Below are 16,370 nucleotides of genomic sequence, written 5' to 3'. Positions count from 1 at the left end.
AATACCTGGCTGCATTCTGAACGTCTGCTCTGTTCTTCCCTCCTTTAGCTCTGCTGAGTCTGCTCCTGCCTTTTCACTCAAGCCCTCAGCCTGACAGGTGGAATAGATTCATTGTAGGCTGAGCTCTTGGGAGGGAAGTCTTTGGCATATCACGTTAGAGACTTCCGGAACTGGGAGAGTAGTATCTGCGGCAACTGGGATACCATACCTAGGTTGTGACATCTTAGCAGTGCACGGTGGTTGCACGAGTTAGGGTTGCTTAGCTTACCATAACTGGCAAATTTCAGCGTTTTTTCGGTTTTACTTGTAACCATAACGTCCCTTTTTAACAAAGTATTTTCATTGTATATATATATGTATTTAAGCATTAAAAATAGAATAGTCCCACGTGATACAGTTCGTCATATTAGCATTAAAGTAGCTGAGTAGCTAGCAAGCATCATACACTTCTGTTCAGGTCTAAAATGTTAAAAGTACCTACAATCAACAATGTGTGTTTAGCTATTGTGGCACTCTGTCATACGCCGGCTCCATCATCGCCTATGGGACAGGTGGAGACATGTCCACCATTAAGGAATGCCATCACATTCCTCTCCTGACCATCAGCTGTGGTCTAGTTATTTTCAAGATGGCTGCCAGCCAGCTTCAAGACCGGCTTTCACTCGCCGCAGCTCGTGTTGCAACTGCCCTGGAATTTCTCCTTCGTTGCCGCGCTTTTGTGTTTTCCCTTGTCTTTGGTAAGCCCTCTTTCCTTGGTCCTTCCTTCCCCTTTGTGTCTCTTGCTCGGGCCCACTCTGTTTCCTTCTGTTTCCTCTTTTTCTTGCCCTCTCTCCTCTCTTCCCCGGCTGCCGCGAGGCTCCAGCCTCTCCTTTTGGGCTCCGCCTGCGGTGCCTCTTCCCGGCTCGGCTTCCTCCCTCTGCTTCCCTCTTCCTTTCTTTCCCTCCTGTGGTTCCTCACCTACTGGGTCTGCCAGCTCCACCTCATTGTCCTTCCCTCTTCTGTGGTCTTCTCTCCTGACAGACTCGGGTCCCTGCTTCCGGATCTCATTCCTTGGAATCAGTCCCACAGCGCTTGATTCACTGTATGCTCTTATCGCCTGGAAGCCTTATTCCACCATCATCCCATGTTGAGTATTACACGACGCCAGCATACCGGAGAAAAGACATCTTAACCTCCGACGACCACCTCAGGGTTTTTTTGCCATTGCCATTCACTGGTTTTTTTCCCCTTGTTTGGCTGCTGCGGAAGCGGGGCCACTGGTCTTCTGGTTCTTTGACCGACCAGAGTTGCGTTGTTCTGCAGCAGGCCGTATCTTCATTAAAAAAAAATCTCTCCTCAAGACCAAAGGGAGAAAGAAGAGCTCCTTACAGGAAGACCCCAGAACAGGTGAGGAGTGGGGGCTAAATTCTGAGAGCAACAGTGCTAGTGACAGAATTGACAGATTGCAATGCCAAGTTATACCCAGGATGGCAACGGCAGAACAAGTACAGGAGCGTGTGGCCACGGTGCAGTCTCTTACCCTCTGTGCCTTGATCAGTCCACCTATCCTGGCCAAATAAGTATGAGCGGAATCTGAGCTTAGATTTGGACTATGTACCGCATATCAGTAGCACAATAAATTCAGTGTTTACCAGCACAGGGGAAATTTGAAATGTTAGCCTAAAAAAGCATTGTGGTATCACTTAATGGCATAACATTGGAATATAAAAATATATGTTGTGAAAATGTGACTTATTTTTCACCCCCCAAAATATTTTGGGGGTGAAACCATCACAAATCTAGCCCCCCTGCTGTGCATGTTACTGTCTTAGCCTGTTGGCAGTTCAGCTTTGCAATTTAGTTTTGCCTCCGAATTTGGAAAAACACGGCAAAGTGCCAATTTTTAGGCCCATAGGTTAGAATTATAGTATTGACCTAGTCATTCAATATCCTGCATGCTCTTAATCTGGCAGGCCAAATCAGATGGATTTAGTTGTTTCCAGGATCTGCCCTTTTTAGGATGTAATAATGCGACTTCTGGTATTTTTTCAAAAATCCATCCGGGCTATCTAAAGCACCTGGTTTGCAAAGGATTAGCCTCTTCCTTTCAGCTTAATCCTTTCCTCCCCTGGTTCCCTGTTGCAAATACAATTCTAACAAACGAGTATCATTTATGTAATCAGTATAGTATTAAGCCAAAATTAATCTGTCGGCTGTTCACATATACAATGGCATATTTGTGTGTCTTTGAACAAAGAAGTGCAAGACCTGTGCTTCCCATTTGCGACCGACTTTGCCAAAGAGACCAGAACAACATTGTTCTTCTTAACAAACAAAAACACATTTTTTGTGTCTTGGCTTATCTCAATAAAGCCCTGGTGCTTGTTTAGTTTTGATTGACATTTATATAGGTATCTGTCTTTCTGTTTACATAAATATCTTTTAATACAAACATGTAGAAACCCTTATGACAATTACAGCCCATCAGCATCTGCTGGCTTTAACATATTTCAATAATGTGGATTTCCTAGTTTTCAAATTACATGGATTTGTTTAAGTAAGAATCACTTAAAACGTACTATTTTACAATTTCCAAAGCCAAATGTTCTGTATATATCCATCTGTGCTTGAAAAGAGAATATGTAGACATCAATAGATGTGAATGCATATTTGTGAAATGCATCCCTGTCAAATGGAATAGAATATTTCAGACATCACGACTTCCTTGGATTGAGAGCTGTTCAAAATATGCAATTTGACACAATTAAGTGGATAGATGTTGCTCTATGAGGAACCAGCATACTTTACATTCAGGATGACAATTTATAAATTGCCACTTTCAATTTCTACTGGTCCCTCTGTTTGATGGACACTGTCATATCTAAGGGAGTATTCAGGTGGAGAGTCTCCTTGCAGGTTACCTATTAAATAACCATTCAATTCAGCTTGGCCTTTGAAATCATTGTCCTAAAGTTTGTAGAAACATTGTATGTCTTGGACAGATTAACCAGAAATTCATGTCGCACAAATGCATTTTGCACATGCACAAACAATATTTTGTATGTGCAATTGCATGAGTGCTAGCACAAATGATACAGTGCAAGCTTTGAATGAAGTTGCTTTCGCACAAATGAAGTATTATCACTGCACCATTTTTTTATGTCTGGTCCCTGATATACAATAACGGTGCCTGTCTGCAGGTCATTGTACATGTTATGGACAAGCACCAACATAAGTGTGACCCAGGTGGGTATGTCAATATGAGGAAAACGCTTTTTCCAAACATTATTGCATTGTAATAAAAGGACATAGCGTATGCGGCCTGAAAATTAACACCCACATATCACAATATCGAAGTGTCACATTTTGTTTGTGGTTGATCGAGATGCACATCGAGCCAATTATGTGCTTTCACGGTCCCTTTCGAATATTCCCATGATCTGTTTAAATACACCACCATGACTGTGAGGAACCCACTGCATTATTGAAGGATTCCTTCCCACCTTCAACCCCTGCTGCCTTCTAATGACCCTATACTGAAAATGTTCATCGGCCACCACTGACCTTAAGTCATTAAGAATGTCGGTGTCCCATCAGGAGATAAGCTTTTTCCAGTACCAAAAGCAGCTTCTGACACTGCGTGGATATGTCATGAAAGTGTTTGCTACATACATCATAGGCCAGGCTGCTGGTAGAAAGTGCAGCTGAAGCCCACAGTTTCCCCTCTCCCCACAAATTGTAACTATTGAACTTTGGAATCCAAGACAGTGGGCTATTTCCATGAAAAGTTATGAAAAGTTAGTGCATGCATCATTACTTTCATACCCTTGCTTGCTGTATCACCCATGGTCAATTCCTTGTCCCTTCTACGGGTCTCTGGGCAGGCGGGGCCTCGCTGGGATTGACTAACCTCTTGGGCACAAGGACTCTTTCCAATAAGGAACTCCCTGTCCAAAATACACTTTCTGCCTACATAGGTGTGGGGAAGTCTTTTGTCTCTCCTGTTAGAAGTATAATTAATTATAATTGTTCATTTATAACACGTTTAATACCAAAAAGTGGTTTCTAAGCGCAGGATTCAAAACTGTGTTGCGCTGCCTTGTCTTGGAAGCAAGACAAATGTGTTGTGCCCAAGCTATCCTTCCTCCACAATATGTACTATAACCAACAAAGACCCTCTTACATACTTTTGGCTTCAGGTAATGCGGAGCATCGTCTGAATACCATAATCAAAGAAGTCTGACACAATTCTTTTTATTTTGATGACGTGCATAAGAGCAGCACAGACTGCAAATGGAAGAGTGACTCCTACGGAGGAAGAAGAGTCATCGCTATGCAGAGGCGGGCCTCTGAGACAGCGTCCTCGAGGGGTGGAGCTACAGCAAGCCACAGAGTCAGTGGTGGCATGGGAGAAGTGAGACATGCTGGCTGGAGGCTGAGAGGCAGGTACTCTGATGGAGAAAGAGGCTCTGATGAGGAGAGTAATGGAGTCAGAAAGAAAACAGTCTTCCCTGGTGGCACGACCACTGAAAAACACAATGGTAGGCCCTGCGCCCGTCAACAGATGCTGAGACCAGCAGAAGCAGAGGAGCCTTGGTCCCCAAGTTCACATGGCAAGTCCCTTTGCCAATGAGATGGAACGCCAACAGGGAATTGAATGCACCCAACGCAAGGACACCAGTGAAGTCTATGAACTTTAGTTTCCAAGATTGCCGAAACAGACAAAGATACACAATTCAGAAAAAACTGAATGGGCACACGACCCTGGTAAAGCAGAGTGAAAGATACAAACACTCTATATCAGGGGTGGAGGAGCTACCATCAGTGCGAGACCCTAAGAGATGTGAACAGGCACACACCCTATGTTAAAAGCAGTGGAAGGGTTACGGTTGCATTATGTCAAGGCTGGAAAAGCCGATGGATGTATGAGGAACTGAAATCCGGATAGATATACTTCCCACGTGGAACAAAAGGAAAGGTGTTTATAAAACTCTACGACAAGACTGGCCTAGCCAACTAGGTAACAGGAACCTATATTGGCCGAGCCAGCTATGTAACAGGAATCTGTAATACCCGAGCGGACAGAAGCCTTTGTTTATTGATTGGACTGAGAACCAACACCCCTGCCAAAGAACCACAGGACATTGAGGGAATCCCAGTGCCACGAAGTGGGGATACAGAGAAGTGTGTTTAAAGTGATCCTAGGGGGATTTGAACACTAATAAAAATCTGAGAAAAAGTAATACAAGAAAAATTCTCACTTCTTTTCCAAAGGGGGAAGAGAAAGCAATATATAGGATATTTGTATTTGTAAGCAGCACTATAAGAAGTCTGTTGACTGTGGCAATATATTCCAGTAGAACTTTGAGATTAAGAACAAGTCGTCTACACATTGGGCCAGGCAGAAGTCAATTTCAAGGCAATTGTGGAAGCCTCCCTTTTTCCTTTTAGTTAGACTTTCAAAAATAGTAGGGTGAGTTACTTATGATTTGGATACCGGACTATTTATTTGGGTACTTTGATGAGCACCCTTAGTTTTTGTTTTAGAAGGTAAAGAATTCCCATCATAGTGATAGGGCCAAATAGGCATTGTTCTTTTAATTTAAATAAACCACATAGACACATGACCCGTTGTAGTCCGAGTCCTCCTCCTGGTTTGTCACAGATCACATAACTCAGCCTTCCTTTTAGTTTCACCACCTACTCATATACCAGTCCTCACATTCTCATTAATTTGCACATCCTAATAATCATTCATTGTTATATATTGGCTTGTTGTTTCCAGACCAATATTCAGGAACATACAGTACAGCAACATTCTGCATGTAGTCTTCAGCACTGACTGTAGAACTAGCGTTTCCACTGGAGTTGGTGCTAGGTGCTGAAAGGCTGCAGTGCTCTTGGGGGGTGAGGGGGACTTTGCTATCCACTGCTTCAAACTAAAATCTTAACCCAATGAAAGAACAGTTCTTACCTGAGCAACTCGGTCACCTTTATTATATGTATCTATCTCTACATGCTGGGACAAATCTAGTGAATTTGTCACTAATCTCCAGGGGAAAGTCTTCCCCCATGTGGCCAGGGAAGGGCAGAAACTACCTAACTCTGGGGGTGGCTATCTGTAGGAGGACCACATGGGAGGGGAAGGGGGGGAACAGACTTGGTGGGGTGAAGATGGTTCACTAGAGGAAGACCTGCCATACACCCACAACCCCTTGTGAGGGATAATAGCCACCAGTCATTGCCTTCCCAGCTATGTATGGCATATTGTAATATGGAACCTCCTGTTAAACACCAATGCATACTTGTTACTACGAGCATACTGGAACAAAGAAGAGGGCCTGAGTAATGAAGTTCATGCCCTCCCAGAACCACACAGTGCAGGCTAGTTGTTCTGAACTGCTGATCAATGATGGGAATTTTAAAACACCAGACCAGCAGGGAAGATGGGGATGCACCATACCCAAGGCCGGGTGGGAAACTTGAGGAATGCCGAGCAGACCGCAGAGCAGGCCAGGTCATGGCAGTGCCGGAAGCGGAGGCTCCAGGAACTGCAGGTCTTCCACATGGTTTTAAGGAGCAAGAGATGCTTCACTGGGCGACCCGCTGCAGCGCGTCGACCTGTGAGCCTACGCAACTCTGGCCAGGTGATGAAGTTTGCTGGTGGGCAAAGCACAGACTGCAGAGAATGCCAAAGCAGCCAGCAGAGTCAGGTGCACCCCCACGGGGAGATTGGGGCACCAGGGCACTTCGAGGCATACACTGTACACCAACTGGAAGTAAATGGAAAGCCTGTGAGAACCCGCGCAGGAGAGCTGGGGGAACCTGGCAAGCATGTGAAGTTGTGAATAAAAGGCGGGCAAAGGCCCAATACTCAAAGGGAAAAGAATATGAACATATGAGAGTGTTAGATTGGCACATCTCTGGCAGGAGATTATAGCAGACAATTTGAATACGAGTCTGGGAAACAGATCCAACATACAAATAGTCAAGTGTTAACCAAGGACTGGTAGGAAAGTACACAAGGACTTCATTTGTTCACGAGTCATGAGAATGAAAATGAAATGTGCGCAAAGCAATCCAGAGGAGAAAGTAAAGAAACCTTGTGAATGTGTGAAACCTAGGGGAAGGGAAACAATTCCCTTGGAAGGAAGAGATTATAAGGAGAAAAAAGGGCAATCTCTTGAAACAACATATATTTGAAAGTGGAGGAAAGGGTGAGCAGAGGAGAATGTGCTATTGGCACTTATGGGACTGTGAAAGAAACTTAGTGGAAGTGAAAACCATTCCAATTATGTTAGAAGATTTGGTTTCTTATTTGTTTGACACCCTTTTGGAACTTAAGTTTAACTTGTGAACTACAGTTGCAAGTGGCAGCTAGAGAACATTAAGCCCTTTTGCACTTTGATAGGTTTAGCGTGCGAGGGTCAGCATAGGGTTTTGGACATAGGAAATAAGACTTTTACTTTGGACATCTTGACGGAGACCGTAGTTAGTTTTGTTGAGGCAGGGAAAACCCCTCCTAGAGTTAGGGAAAGAAAGGCTTTTCTCCAACTCATTTTTTAAAATCGTTTATAGCAATCAACACAATGCCTCTGTGTCTGAGTCGTACTCACAATACCTCACAATGCTTACTCAGCAACTCATTGCACATTTATGAACTAGTCCTTCCATTCATCCTCACACTGTCACATACCATTAAATGTTTTATTCATCCATCTTCAAAATCTTTCATTCTTTCCTCCAGCCACTAGATCCTTACTCCTACATCTCTACTCATAATCAATCTTTTACACATCCTACCTTGCTATCATTCATCAATCCTCACAATCCTATGCATTAATCTACCCCTCTCGCCACACTGTTTTCCTTCCCTGGTGGGTGGTCATAATTTCGGAAAAAAAATGTCGTCAGACAAAAATGTCGACAAAAAAATGTCGAAAAAAAAAATGTCGACTTTCGTTTTTTTAATTATATATTTATTTTAGGGGTTCGGGAGTTAAAAAAAAGGCAAAAATAAAAAAAAAAAAAAAAAGGGAGGTTGGGTGGGGGGAACCCCCCATTTAAAAAAAAATGCATTGAAAAAAAAAGTCGACATTTCTTTTTCGACATTTTTTTTTCGATATTTTGACTTTCGACATTTTTGTTGTCGAAATGATCACTGTAAACCGTTTTCCCTCACCAAATTCCCCATATACCCAAGTTTGTCTGTGTGAATGAATTCAGAAGGCAGCCATGTCAATGTTCGTTTGTCATACTCACAGACCAACGTATTTGTATGAAAGGTGGTGACAATTTGTCAATCAAAGTTAACTGCACTTTTTTTCTGTTGGCTCCTTAGGCCAGCATGCCAGACACTTTTCTGGAGTGTCTTTTGTTATCTGTGTCCCTCCACCAGTCCTTGCAGTTATCTGGATCTGCTCTGGGATATCAGTAACTAATATCCATAGGTTTCTCTGAGGATTTCGCCTGCAGGTTAAACAATGTGCCGCATGTTCCGTACACACAGCGCTTTAGACTTGACCTCTCATTTACTTTAGGTGGTGGCCACTGGCTCTGCTAGCTTGTTGCCTTCAGGTTGGGAGTAGGAAAGGTTTCATGGGTGCTTTCTGTTGAAAATCTGTTTGTTGATTTGTGAAAATCTTTGGCTTATATGTACACTTTTGGGATTGAGTTTTTAAATGTTAAAATATGGTGAGACTCAACAAAGATCAAATCTTTGCATTTTCATAGAAACCAGAAAAACACCATATTCATGTCTACTAGCTGTATTTGTTGTTGTGTTTGCTACATGGCTCAAAGTTTGGCTTATCTGTAGGAAAGGCTAGATTTGTTGGTTGGTTCGTTTGCCTCTGTATTGCTTCAGGTCCCATTATTTCAATGTAGCCAACCCCATTATGCATTGCACCCACCCACTCTGTCCACTACTGCACACCTTACGCATTGCATGCTTTTTCTTTTTCTTTTTTCTTTTTTATAAACGTCCCAAAACACAGTTGTGGCTTCACTATACGTTTTAACTAAAGCTGGACTACAGGTGTTTGTTAGGGTAAACATGCAGAAAACAACTGGAAACCAGGCTTTTCTTAACTTTCAATGAAGCTGGTCCACGGACTTTCTAAGTTTAATGAAGAGGATGGGAGAAATCATAACTGTGAAGCCTGTGCCTAATGATATGGTAACCATTTATAATGAGTGCAATATTTGTCTTGTGCAAAGAATGTTGAAAAGCTTTTATATACACTGTGACTTTGCCGCTACTACATGTTTTACATTACACGCAGCAATAAAACACACGTTAGTGTAAACTTGAAAAAGATCATTGCATGCAATTATTGTAGCAGAAATATGGGAAATCCAGATAAACGGAGATTCCAATGTCTTTGAAAGGACAGCAACAATACCACTACCAGCATAAATACTGAAAATCAAAAATCCTATTTATAAGCTAATATTTAAGTACTGAGAGACCATTATGTTTGTGGAAGTCTTGGTATTGGACCTAACCGTTAAACAACTTTCCTTCGACAAAGACTTAGAAAATAACATTTTGATGAATTCGACGTCATGGTTCTTGAATAAATGTCCCACTAATGCTGATAATTTATAATGCAATTTCTCTCACCACTCTTCCTAGAAGGCATTTAAAGAGCAGCTTAATTTATTTAATTGTTCTCGGAGGAAGCCCCATTGCAAAGTGAGATTGCAATTTGCGCGCAGTGCAGAAATGTGTGAGGGAACACAATGTAGCCTTTATGGTTAATGTAACGTTTGTTTTTCTAGATGCTCCCAAAGGAATTGAAGTAATTGGGGAAACCAGTCCTGTTGAAGGAACATCTGTGATACTAACATGCACGTTTAAAAGTAGTAACCCTGGAGTGACCAATTACACTTGGTACAGGAATGGCAACCCTTTGCACGGCACAGCATCCAAAATGCAATTCAACCACGTTACATCCAACTTTTCTGGGATTTACAAATGCATGGTTCACAATAATCTTGGAAATTCTTCCTCCTCACCTGTCACTGTGACTGTCCTCTGTGAGTATGTGAATAATGTTTACTATGTCGAGAGCAGTGAAACAGCTTGCTGTTCATTTTTATTTTTATTAAACCGAAAATTGACCACCACCCTCATAGTGTCAACCAAATATGTCTCACCCCTGTGAAGGTTTATTGACCTTAAAAACGGAATAATTGATGATGATGAAATTATGCATGTGTGTGTGGCTGTACATGTGAGTTAACTATTTGGCTATAGCCAATCCACGAACAGCAGTCGATTAGAAAACAGAATTATCCGTAATGTTACACCAGTGAATTCATTTCCAACATTCACAAAAGCTATATTTTTGTGAATTACGGATTTCAACAGTTGGCGAGGATAGAAGATTTCCTTTTCTCTTTCTACTGTAATTGGCCTTTGTTCTCTAAACATGATCTACTTACATAATCAAAACACATCATCCTATTCGTATTTTGTAAATACACGTTGATCAATTAGCACTCTAGACATTTAGAAGGGTGATCTTTGCAAAGAGCAGCAACCCCCAAAGTGTAATTGGCACTACACCCATGGCATGCTATCAGTGCCTGCATTCAGAGCTCCGCTGTGATCTGCCAACTGCAAATTTACATTGTTTGAAAGTGCATTTAATAAAAGGAATGAATCATGTTGCAGGATATGCTTCATTAGAATTCATATTTTGCCCAATTGGTGTGCTTTGTGTCATCTGTAGTTTTGAATTCATTTTATTGTTTAAAGCGTGGTTTTCGCACAAGAGCAGTGGACCGCTGTGCAGCGTTTGAGTAGCCAGTGTTGGACTGGCATTTTTTAACAGCACATTGCGGTTAGCTGAGGTCTGTTTGTCGGTGTGTGTGTCCATTATGATTAGTCTTTGTTCAGGTGTTGCTGCAAAAGCCATGTTTTAAGACCTTTGCGAAATTGGAGAATTGTGAGGGCATACCAAGCCGATACTGGGATAAAGTTCCAGAGGGTGGGTACATAGCAAGAGAAGGATTGTTTGTGAGTCCTCTCTTTGCCGACAAGTTGTGTTTCAAGCCGATTGGTTGATTTGCTGCACGAGGAGCGTATGCCACCAGATATGTGAAGCTTAACTGCCAGGTACGCCGGTGAGCTACCTGTGACTGCTTTGTAGATGATACATGCAGTTTTGAACAGTATTCTGGCCTGGAGAGGAAGCCAATGAAGTTTTGCGTAGTACAGGGCTGATTTGGTCCAATTATCACCTAACCGTAATATGAGAGGCTGCAACATGGTAGACTGCTTTTAGGGGAGCAGAGTGAGTAGCTGGGAAGCCCATCAGGAGGGCACATGGGCCTGTACTATGATCTGGGAAGTTCCGCATCAGGAGGAAGGGTTTACTTTTTCGAAGGGTGGACATTTGGAGCCAGGCCTTTTTGGGCCTACTTGGCTACATGTTTCTGGAAGTACAGGCTGCTGTCAATGGTGAAATGGTGAAGCCTAAAGATTTTACTTTATCTGACAGTTGTGGATCAAATCCATCCTTCTTGGTGCATATCATTGAACCATTGTTGGACAAGTTTAGTTGGGGGGGGGGGGCAACAAGGATGAATTCAGGCTTAGGTTAAGTTTGAGGTAAGAAGTTGACATCCAGGACTGGATGATGGCTAGGTAATCGCAGAGACGACTGATATGCTGTGAGCTTTTTACTCTCATGCACAACTGATTTTCGTCTGCGTATTGATGGCTAGCTACATCAAGATCATTGAGAAATGTGCCCAGTGGTTCCATGTCAAGGTTAAAAAGGAGTAGTGCAAGGATGGAGCCTTGGGGGACTCTGCAGGAAACTGGCAACCAGTTAGAACACACCATGTTCATCTGGGTGGCCTGGTGTCTGCCTGAGAGGTAACAGGTAAACCAATTTAGGACTGTGCCAGAGAATCTCATCCTGTTGCTAAGGAGAGAGAGGAGAATGCAGTGGTCGGCAGTGTTGAATGCGAGGACAAGGAGGATGAGGAGGCATGAGTCGCCCTTATCCATGATTTGGAGGGCATCATCCACCACCACCTGGTGTCGATGCTAAAATTGGGGTGGAACCCTGACTGATATTCATTTAGGAGGTGAAGCTGTTGGTTTCTGGCAAGTAGTTGTGTAGCAACTACTTTTTCCAGGATTTTGCCAATAAACAGGAGGTTCATAATGTGTAGGCAGTTGGCCAAGTTATCTGGGTCTAGGGTTGTATTTTTCAAAAGAGATTATATGAGACTTGAGGTTGTCCGGGAATTACCCTTCTTTGAGGGAGGCATATTTGATGCTTAGGAGTGAGTTGAGCACCAGGCTCTTCAATTGTTTAATGATGCAGGCTGGGATTGAGTAGGAAGTAGGTTTGAAGGAGACAATTGTTTAGGAGATGAGAGAGAGATAAAAGGATTCACTCCAGAGGGGCAGTGTGTGTGCTAGATTGCAATGTGTGCAAATGCGATAGTAGGTTAATTCAATGGTCTCTCTGATTTTCTCTTTTACAAAAACATTGTTGATTCTGTTGTATTTTTCCTTAGTTGCTGATACCTGTGTGTCAGGTAAGGGTTTGGTGCAATGCTTTACTACTTCAAAGAGGGCTTTGTCCTGTTAGAGGCTGTCGTAGCTGGTTGAGTAGTAAGCAGCTTTGGCCTAGGTAATTGGAATCCTATGGTGGCTCAGAGACAATTGAGGTTGGTTAGGTCTTCAGGGTTATTTTTGCACTGCTGGTTCTCTAGGACTCAGTATTTAATGGAGGTCAGCTCAGTGGTGTACCAAGGGACGGATGGTTTGGTCGTGGCTGGTTTTTAGGTGGGGGGCATGAGTGTCCACTAGTTTCATAACAAAGTTGCTAAATGATTCTAGGAGGACCAGGGTATTCCCTGTGGTGGAGAAGTATGCAAAGTTTGTTTCAAGCTCAATGACCATGAAGATTTTTAATGAGCAGCGCTAAGTAAGGGTGCATTTAGCCTGACCTTTGTGGGCCATAGTTGAGTGGGTCATTGAAAATGGGATGGTAGTATCGTCAGACGAGTCGAGCGGGATAGGCTCTGCATTGGTGATGAAGGGGAATGCTGTAAAAACCATGTCAAGTGTGCTGCCTTCTCCCAAGAGAGAGCACAGTTTGCATAAGGTCCATGTATTCGGTCAATGTGAAAAGTGTGCTTTGAGTGTGGTTGTTGGCTCGATACTTAGGGCTGTGACAATCTCTGAGAGACACATTATTAGATCATGTGACTGCCACAGAGTTAAATACATGTTCAGTCACCATGTAAAAGATGTCCTCCTGAGAAGCAGGTCTTGATGTATAGGCATTCTCTTTTCCAATTGATGCCCCTGTAGTTCAGCCTTGCCAAAACAATCCTTCCCATTGGGCCATGTAACATCTTGCCCAATGTTCCATGTAGTTGGTGTTATTTTTTCTTTTAAAAGAATGGTCAAACCCTTGGATTAGGAAGTATGACACTGTGAAGCTTTTTTCAGTATGTACTGCTATCCTTTTGCAGGCAGTGCGACTCTTGGCAAAAGAGACATTTTAATACTTTCCTATGCAGTTGTAGAAAAACATTTAATTTTTGAGAGGGATGGCAAGATCCTTAACATTACAAGATTCCAGTCTTTTATGCTAAGGCGTATCAGCATTACATAACTGAATCTTGCACATGGATGGCCAACATCTAGTCATCAAAGTATGAACCTTCACAAGAAGTTGAACACACATTAACTGCAAATCTAAAACCTCTTCTTTCATATTTAAGTAAGGTACTGGAGCACTTTCTGTGAGATGCATGCAATGGGGATAGGGGGATATTGGACTTCTATAAGAATCAGAGGTGTCTTGCGTTTAGCCCAGAAACTGCACACCAACATTTCAGCAGTGTGTCCATTCAAGCAATGATCTAACATGTGTCTGAAAGCTCAATTATGTAAAGGCACAAAGGGCATCACCTCCCCATACCACAAGCTCCACAGTACTTAACTGGAACAGTCACATGTGTCTAGAAATGTTCATGTATAAGAAATATTATATTCATAACAAAAATACGCTCTACGGTTTTATCTGATTTTCACATAGTGTGCGCTCTCTGAGATTTCATTATCTTAGTGAAATTGTTGAATCTCCATAAAATAGCTTACTCGAGTAGTGCACCGTTATTATATCTATGTGTACGTCATAGCTCCAAGGCTGATGTCCTGGCAAGGCAAACACAGCCATATATCTCGGTTGAGTAAACAATTACTATTAAGTTGGACACTTAGACCAACATATTTCCAAATTGTAAAACTGCAATGTTTCTAGATTTCTATTTTTATAGTTATTTTCTCTTTCCTTGAGATACCTTGTTTTTAGCTGTCTAAATAATAAGTCATATAAAACTGGCTGCTGTCCATGGTGGGAATAAGAGTAACACCGCTCTCGGATCTTACGTAATTGATATTTGTTTAAACTATCAGTTAAGAGATGCAAGATCAAGAAAAAGCGTTTATGCTTTTCCCGCCGGAGGTAGAGCTAGATCTAAATTGTGAAATTTTGTAATCCCCTGCAATTTCCAAATATGACAAAAATACACGCAACCATTCTGTCAAACTCTGCATCAATTTAAAGTAGAGTATATTCCTTTTGGAGATTAGTCTTGACATTTAAAAAATGTTCTTAAAGATTGTTACTAACGTCAAGCCACCAGTATTATTGGGCTTCCAGCACACATTGGGATTATTACAACTATTGTGGGACAAAAACATCTTTCAAACTCTACACTATGTGTCAATAGAAAACATTTCACAAATTGTTTTGTTATTACAGATCCACCTAAAGGGACACATGTGAATGCCTCTCTGAACAATCCAAAAGCAGGAGATACTTTGATTTTGAAATGTGAGACAACCAGCAGTAACCCAGGGGTAGAAGGTTACTCCTGGTATAAAGATGAAAGTCACTTACAGAACCAGTCCGAAGAGACTCTCACCATTGCAAACCTGGAACCTTCTCATTCTGGGAGCTATCGCTGTGAGGCTCGCAACGCGGCTGGAAGGTCCTTCTCTCCAAATGCAACGCTGGATATTGGAGGTGAGTATAATGGAAGTGATTTGCACATTTCTTTTGAGGCATTGTGTGCAATGCAGAAAAGCACATTTCAATTTGCCTGTTACAATAGCTCAGAACATATGTCAATCCAGGAAAATTGAAGCAAACCACTTTAGAAAATGTGTGTCAACCTCTCACTATGCTTACAATAGTTTGCTTCTCATCAAAAAAAGATTGCTACAGATAGTCTCGGAAAAAAAAATATATCCATTATGCAAAAAGGCAAGTGTAGGTTTCAGCATAACATGCCTCTGCACAGATTGTGAGCTGGCGAAACCTCTGCTGCCAATCAGGTTGTTCACCATTTTCTGAGTTCTGTAAGTTTTCAGCTCATAGATGTTGAGGCAATGACATTAAGGAGGCAGCCTAGTCGATACTCTGTCCCCCTTATGGCCCCACATCAGGTTGGGCTGTGTTCCTCAGACTGGCTAGCAATAGAGCATGGCAGCAGCAGACCCATTTAGCACCAAATGACTACTCCTGCGCCTCTTTCCCAGCCTGCAGACACTTCATTATATCTAACCTTCCTATGCAATTTGAGGTCCAGGAGATTAGCTATACAACAAATAGATAATACAATGAGTAGCATCTGGTTATCTGGCTTAATGTGCAGGTTAATGAATGCTTGGAACAAATATTGATTAGTTAGCAATAAATGGGTGTTATTCTGGCTGAATTAGAAATGAGTGTGTCTTAGCCACAGCCTGGCAGGAATCGTACAAAAATGTCGACCGCTTTTTTCTCTTTTTAACCCCTGCCTTACATGGGGTTAAGTGTATAATATTAATGTGGGTGGGTTGCAGGGGGTCTCCCCTCGCATATATATTTGGTGTAAAGGGTTCACAAAAAAAGTCGGCATTTTCAGCCGTCGCAGTGATCACATAGATCCACCTGGCATAATGGTTTTCCCTAGGTACATAGGTGTTCAGGTTTCATAGCTAAAGTTACACCCAACATCAAGTGGTAGGTCTTCCACAGTGTTGCCAATGTAGAATTTTGACTGAACATATATTTCCACATTATTTGCTCTTGATTATTTTCACATCCATGTTTAAAAAGAACACACTGTCTGGTTATGCTGCACTTAAGGGGTCCCACTGCAGAAACGTGTCATTCTTGCAAGTGCAACTTTGCATGGTATTAGCACTACGGAAAACATGGCCCTAGTACAATTATTTATTCTTTCAGTGCACTTTAGCACCTGATCTTTCTGAATGTTTTGTGATTGTAGCAACAACACCATTATTTTACACCTAGTTAATAAAAATTCAGTGGAAATTAGTTTATCTGTGCAGTGTATGT

The 16,370-nt window shown here is 42.1% G+C and overlaps 1 protein-coding gene across 4 annotated transcripts in view; it reads left to right on the top strand.

Annotated features, from left to right (window-relative positions):
- Nucleotides 1-16,370, top strand: part of LOC138452040 (B-cell receptor CD22-like) — a 926,478-nt gene that overhangs the window by 776,089 nt on the left and 134,019 nt on the right. For 2 of the 4 annotated variants that reach the window (XM_069604947.1, XM_069604948.1), the window contains exons 6-7: nucleotides 9,763-10,020; nucleotides 14,787-15,050. In XM_069604947.1, the coding sequence (XP_069461048.1) occupies nucleotides 9,763-10,020; nucleotides 14,787-15,050 (522 nt within the window). The remainder of the gene's footprint in view (nucleotides 1-9,762; nucleotides 10,021-14,786; nucleotides 15,051-16,370) is intronic. The other 2 variants (XM_069604949.1, XM_069604950.1) reach the window with 1 other exon arrangement.

This window comes from Ambystoma mexicanum, chromosome 1p, assembly GCF_040938575.1.
Source record: "Ambystoma mexicanum isolate Mex_15411 chromosome 1p, UKY_AmexF1_1, whole genome shotgun sequence".
Classification (NCBI taxonomy): domain Eukaryota; kingdom Metazoa; phylum Chordata; class Amphibia; order Caudata; family Ambystomatidae; genus Ambystoma; species Ambystoma mexicanum.
This window is presented reverse-complemented; position numbering and strand designations above follow the sequence as displayed.